Raw genomic sequence first — 7500 nt, 5'->3', positions numbered from 1 at the left:
AAGGGCAGGAGACCAAGGTGTGGCGAAGGTTTTTATATTTAATGTTTTATTTTCTCTTCCCATCGGTGGTTTGTTCCGTTTTTCTTCTCGGATTGGGAATTATTGGGGGGATTTCACATGGGGGGAGGATTTCCGTGGAGGAATAGGGGGGAAAAAATCGAAAATGAGACGGGGACTGCTATTGTTTATTTATTCAGTGGCCTTTTTCTTTTTCTTTTTCTCTTCTATGTAGGATATCCCTCGTTCCTTTGGTATCTTATCAACGTGTTATCGGAAATGACCAGGATATCCGACGTCGTAGGAGAAATACGTAGAGAAATAGAGCGAAAATCGAGAGAAAATGAAATAACGAAAGAAAATGCAGGGGACTGGTTTCTGTTGCGCGTCAATTCTTAATGTTATTTTGTTCTGTCTTCTCTTTCGCTTTCTTTCGCCTAATCGCTGTAAATCCTTCATCCTTTCGTTAATTTGAGTGAAAATAGGGATTCTCAAAACGAAGATCAATAGGGTTCAGGAAAACCTCGACGGGTTATGGAAATAAACGGCCATTTTGTATTAACTAAACGACTACAGCAGATTTACTCCTTTATTTTTTTAAACCCCTGTAACCTCTATTGCAAAAGTAGAATGGAAGTAGATGCATGGACTATTTCAGGGAATTTTTTATTTTAGCTAGTGGAATTAAGATTTGAATGACTAATTACCAAAATTTTGTTTGTCTTCCTTTTCCATTTTTTTTTTTTTTTTTGATATTTTGTTAATTTCATTCAGTAAGTGTTATTTGAGAAGACACCTGCTGTGGTTTTCTAAACAGAATTCATGATTACATGTATTTTAGTGAGATTTGTGTGGATCTTCCCATGGTCTGCAATGGAACTCCAGCATGATAGTGATGCAATTCTTGTTTAGAATATGGCCTTACAAAGCAACCTTGTGGGCTCTTCACTTTCTGCTCTAGTAAAGACCAACAACCCCCTGCTGTTTCTATTTCTAACCCAGAGCTTGAACTGGCGTAATTATCTGGAGTAGGACTGCTTGACAGAATGCCACGGACTCTGTGCCACTGGCAAAGGCCAACAAACCTTGCCCATATTTATTTAGTATGCAAGAATATGGGCTGGTTTTGGCAAGTTGGTGCTTGAAGACTTCCCTGGCAGTGTATTGTAAAGGAAAGAAACCAGCCCAAGCTTTTTATTTGCCTAAATCTTTGTGGTGGAGGTTTTGGCCTTCACCAGATTGCGGTCTGCGGGGGGGCCGTGTCATTGCGCAGTGTGTTCCTTTTCTGGTTTACTATTGCTCTTTATTTCTGGGGGTGTCTAAGTAATATAGTAAAGGAATTATGTTAATAGTTCTTTGTGTTTTGAATTTTTGTTTGATTTTTAATTTTTTTTTTTACACTTTTAGCATTTCATCATGATTGGATTTTGATATTTCATTTGGACTTGTGAATGTAGGAAATATGATGAACTTATAAGATTATCAAAGTAATATTCCATAGGCAAAGAAAAACGTCAGAAATGAAGAAAATAGGTTGTAACAAATACCACGAGGAGACTAAGCCCACAGTTGAATGATTAGGAGTCCAGGGAAGAGCCTACGGCTAGGGAATTGCAGGCATTGGGTAGGGGTTAGTATTGTTGATGCGGCAATGTCTTCAGATTCGCAGGAGTGCCCCAAGGTTGTTGGCTAAATGATGTGCACTCGAGTCACAGAGAGATGTGATCAGTTCTTAAACAGTTACCATACAGTTTGTAAAATTGTTTGCTATTGGTGTCTTATGGTATTCAGTGATATCTTAGGGTATTCAATGTAATAAAGTATTTGTAATATTGGGCATTATTTTGAGTAATAGTTTTCTGGCAGCATTTTGGATTGTTTGCTAATCAAAAATTACTGTTGAGTTCAATATGGGTTTTAAAGTAAAGAATATTCATTACAATACAAGTTTAAAGGATATTTCTACATTTATATTGGCTGCATCACATCCAGGCCCACCTGAAAGCTTAGTGATTGTGATGGGAGACCTTTAACCTGAAGTCTAACATGTGTGTGGCCCAGTGCCAAGTAATTGCCATAGCCCATGGATTTACCCTCTGGCAAAGGCCAAGAAATTTCTACCATGTATATTCTGGCAAGATTGAGTTTGATCTGGTTCCTTATTTGAAGGCAAATTCCCAGGGAAGTCTAACAGATCTGTCTTCTGATTGGCAAGAGGCCAGTGTTGGATACATATACCTGACATATGTTTTGGGGGTCATAGAGTTCAATGGGCTGATTCTATACACACTTGTATACAGTTTGATATGATTTATGAAGATCAATTGCTTAACAGAAGTAGTAGTACAAAGTACAGTATACATTAAGTAACTTTTATAGACATACAAAGAAGGTTTTTTTTTTTTTCTTCTTTTTAGAATATTGTGCCCTATTTTTTTCTAGTCCTACATCCTCATTAGAGAAGTACCTAGATTTACAATACCTCTTATATTTTAGGCACAGGCCTGTAGTACCAAAGAGTATGGATGGAATACAGATCCACTCCAAAAATGTTATGATCTTAATATCTTTTACAATGTTAATAACAATACTGAAGTTGACTGTTTATAAAAACAAGATTAGAATTAACCCACTGATGCCAAGATGGCAAAAATACATGTCATGTCTACAGTGTTTTTGTTTACTGTCTTTACACTTAGTGCTTAATTCTACGACTGAATGGCAGTATATCATGCAATAGCTGTGAGTTGCCCGAGTTGCAGATTGCACTGCATAATAACATACCCGACACTGTCAGTGCATTGAAAGGAGCTCCTGTTTCTCTGATAGTAGTGACATAAATTGTTTGGTTATCGCTATTATATAAGACACTTAAAGTGAAGGGAAATCTTCAATTTTTCAGTCATTCACTAATAAAAAAGCTATAAACTATAAGCTATCAGGTGCCTAATACTGTGTTTGAAGTACTGAGTGAGCCAAGCATAAACAGAGGAAGTTGCTAGTGTGGACCAACAACCCTGCATTACTGGTCACTAGCCAATTTTTAATACGGCAGTTTGTAGGTGAATCACCTAGGTGTCAATTGCTAACCCCCACTTATTTCACTCTTTTACCCTTTTACTTGATTTTTGGAAAAAAAGTCTTTAGTTGTTTTCATTGGCATCAGTATTGTTCTAACACTATAATAATCATAATGTTATTGATAAAAAAAAACCCCTGGGTATTGATAATGTTAGAAAAAAAAAAACTTTCCTTGAAAACTCGATTAACAAGGAAATTAGGTGGTGACATATGATGTGTTGTAAGTAGCACCTTGGTGGCTAAGCCTAGTAGAGCCATCTATGGGTAAACAAAATTCACAGAGAAAACTACAATTGGTAATACCTTCTCCCAACGACAATGGGTTAATCCAACTATAGTGGGTTTATGAATTGTTCTCAAGTTTTTAGTGAATTTTGTTATACATAGATGTTTCCACAAGTGTTTAGACACCAAGGAGCCCATTTGCAGACCCTAGTGACCATGACTGATTTCCCCATTTCATGAATTTGTGGGAAATGGTTATTTTTTTAATGCCATTAATATCCATGCTGTTATTGACACTGTGATTATTATATTATTATTTAAATACCAATAACAATAAAGATAATGAAATGATAAGAATTAATATTTTCAAAATTTAAGGAAAATAGTGAACAGGCAAAACAGGTAGGACTTAAAATTTACTCTGTAATGACTAAGCATTAATGAAGCCATCTCTATTTCAATACAATTAGTAAACTAAAATTACATTGAGCATGGCATGTATGTCATTGGGTTTAGTATTGTTTACATATTAATACTTATTTTTAAAGTGATACAGAACTTGATTATAAATACCTAATGCCAGTATCTTTATTACAGGAATTTGATGCAGATTATTAGACACATATTTTTGAGTTGTGTAATTTGATAGTATTTTCTGCTTTTAGTATGTAATAGACATGCATATACAATGACAGCAACAGATTTCCACAGACTTTTTGTTAAGGTTAATCTTATAGTTTGGTCTTTCTTTTATGTTGGTTTTCATATGATAAGATATTATTTGTGGGCTCTGATGTTTCCTGTGTTTGTGTATGTATGTGCTAGAAAATTTTCTTATGTATTTTCTCTTAGTTTATTGTCTCAGAATAAGAAGAATCTCAACGAAATACCAAAATTCGTTACAAATACTGCATTATTCATAGAAGTATTGGGAAAAAAAAAAAAATCGGTGCATTACAAACCATATCATCATCATCATCATTGCCAAGCATTTTCGAGAAAGAAAAAAAATATTCAGTTGATGATGAACCATAGAAATAAAAATGCTTTATATCCAATATATCCATTTCATTCAATAAGCTCGTATCTCTATAGCTCACTGGCAATATTATAAAATCTTTTGCTGTATCTGTGACTCCACAGCGATGTTTGAACTACATGGCACCATTTTGTCACAGGATTTATGAGAGATTGTTGCACAAGAAAATTGGTATGCTCTGCAACATGATCATGAAGTTATTAGTCTATTTTTTGACTTCAGGGAAGATATACTTAAACTGTAGATTATATGATCATATATCTCAAGAGCTTTAGAAACTGTGATTGTTATATCTGAACCATTGTATTTTTTCTGAATTTTATTTAGTTTGGTTTAAAATTGTAATGTAATATTTCACAAGAGCAAAATGAACTACATATATTGCGGTCAAAATATGTTTTTTTTTTATTAGTAGACAACAAATAAGAGCCAGTATTGTAAAAATGTAAAAGACTGAATTCAGGTTTTTTTTTTTTTTTTTTTTTTTTTTTTTGTAAATAAAGTATTTATTTTTGTTATAACTGAGAATATTTTATCCTTCAATATCATCATCATCATCATCATCATCATCATCATCATCATCATCATCATCATCATCATCATCATCATCATCATCATCATCATCATCATCATCATCATCATCATCATCATCATCGTCATCATCATCATCATCATCGTCATCATCATCATCATCATCGTCATCATCATCATCAATTTGTTCTAATTATTTTTCTTGTTCTTTTTATAATTTTTATTGTTCCAGTTATTCATATTGTTCATATTATTATTATTAATAATATTAGTATTATTCCTATCGTTATCATTACCATTATAATTCATATTCATATTTATATTCATAGTCACATTCATAGTCAAATATTCATATATTCATGTGTTCAAAATCACATTATTATTATTATTATTATTATTATTATTATTATTATTATTATTATTTTTTTTTATTTTTATTTTTATTTTTATTTTTATTATTTTTATTTTTATTTTTATTATTATTTTTATTATTTTTATTATTATTAATTTTATTATTATTTTTATTATTATTATTATTATTTTTATTATTATTTTTATTATTATTTTTATTTTTTTATTTATTTTTTTATTATTAGTTTTATTTTTATTATTTTTATTTTTATTATTTTTATTATTCATGTTTTTCCTGTCATTATTAATGTTGTCATTAATGTTGTTAATTATTCTTACTATTACTCTTACGCTAACTATTACTATTGTACTACTACTACTATTTTATTAGCAATACTACTGCTATTATTACTCGTACAGTTATTGTTATTACTATTGTTTGGTTATTTTTTGTTGACATTACTATTTTTAGCAGTTCTTCAATATAAAAGATTTTAAGTGTAATTTAGATTAGTCTGTGACCTCTAAAATTTCAGTATTAACCCACAAAGTATTGCAAATTCTTAACAGTTAAATATTTACAGTAGTTTTGCTTATTTTGACAAGCATTTCTATTTTTTATTGACTTTAAAATGTTTTTTACAAGTATTTATATATTTGTTCATATATTTATTTATTTATTTACTTATTTATTTATTTATCCCACCTCCAGGGTTTCAGAACTTTTTTCCTTAATTACTGGATAGTTATAATTGCATCTTCCAGCCATATTTAATAAATATCAATTGGTGTTTACATATCTGATTAATGCTACTGAATTTCACCTGGTTTGGTAGCTTCTGATGCGTGTAGTCAGTTTATATGTTAAGAGAGTATAGATGGTATTTCTGCTTGTCTTGAAGTAAGATAATGGAATATCACTGAAGGAGAAAGATAAAGAGAGACCATGCTTTGTGGGTTAACTTCCTGCCGCCAGGGATGGCATGTGTGTATGTGCCATGCCCGTTGTGAGTTTATTTATTGATGATGCTTACAAATTATTGGCTTTATAGGTGTGTAGTTACCAATGAGTTAATTGCTAGTTCAACCTATCTTGTGTGTTTTCACTTTTTCTTGATTTTCGGTAATATTTAATATTTGTGTGGCTATTAGATTTGATATTAGCATCATAATAGTCATAATGTCAATAATGATAATATCAGTTTTAATTGGATTAAGAAAACATCTTTCCAAAAATTTGAAGAAAGTAGAAATCAAATGAGGTCATGTAAGCCTATTTTTGTTGTCTCCTTGATGGCTGTGCACTTGTTGAGCCATGTACAGTAAACATGATTTTGATAAATAAAACTACATTGGACATTACTTGTTTCTGGCGGCAGTGGGTTAAGATATTTTAATCTAAGGTTTGTTATTACTTGTTTGTAATCCAAATTCCTTGATTGACTCTTGGATAAAGTGGCATTTAGTTGTTTACCATTTTATATCCCACTGCCTTCCTACTTTGAAAGTTAAGTTTTGTCATTATAATCATTTTAAGTTCATTGGTATTGTTAAAGATCCCATTTGGTTAGACCACAAGATATTTCCTTTTTGATATTTTTTCAAAGCTATATTTTAGCATTGGTGTTTTAGCAGTGATGTAGAAAAAAAGTTGTTTTAGTTATTATAGACAACTAATATTTTGCCTTCTTGTGCAAAACGGTGCCATCCAAAGTTGCATCATCGCCCCATATGGTAGTCAGAGAACCTAGGCTTGGCAATGTGGATAGCACAGTACTGTCACCAGAAGAGCCGTTTGTTTAGAAGGAGCGGGACAGAAATGTTACCCCATGTCCCCTCCTGTGCGCAGTATCTGTAAATCATCATTGTCAAGGTGAGATTTTCACTTTTGAATACTCACTCTCTCATGCCTCTGTGAGGGTCTAAAGAGATTGATAAAATGCTACAGCATAGTAGAAGAAATTTCCGCCTTTTGATCAGTCTTCTTCCTTCTCTGGGAGAGGATTGCTGTTTTTTTTTTTTTTTTTTTTTTCCCCAAGTGCATTTGATATCTTTTTGTGTTTGTAATGATTTTGTCATTCCTACTGTGTACACGATCAAAGAGTAGAGCATTTAGTCCTTGTTATATCATTGTTTGTGGCATAGCTGATTCTACTAAATAATGGAGAACTTGTCTCCTTAGACAAAGAATAAATGTAATGATGTTCCTTATTTCTACAGGACCTCCCCCATCAGCTGCCTTCCCAGGTGCCACTCCGGGAGTGAGTTACCCGCAG

At 32.3% G+C, this 7500-nt stretch overlaps 1 protein-coding gene across 2 annotated transcripts in view; it reads left to right on the top strand.

The window, feature by feature from the left end:
* The window catches only part of LOC125043540 (glutenin, low molecular weight subunit-like), a 22653-nt gene that overhangs the window by 255 nt on the left and 14898 nt on the right, over positions 1–7500 (top strand). For both annotated transcript variants that reach the window (XM_047639704.1, XM_047639702.1), the window contains exon 2: positions 7445–7500. This exon is cut by the window's right edge and continues 150 nt beyond it. In XM_047639704.1, coding sequence (XP_047495660.1) covers positions 7445–7500 — 56 coding nt within the window. The remainder of the gene's footprint in view (positions 1–7444) is intronic.

The sequence above is a fragment of the Penaeus chinensis genome, chromosome 34 (assembly GCF_019202785.1).
Source record: "Penaeus chinensis breed Huanghai No. 1 chromosome 34, ASM1920278v2, whole genome shotgun sequence".
NCBI lineage: Eukaryota > Metazoa > Arthropoda > Malacostraca > Decapoda > Penaeidae > Penaeus > Penaeus chinensis.
This window is presented reverse-complemented; position numbering and strand designations above follow the sequence as displayed.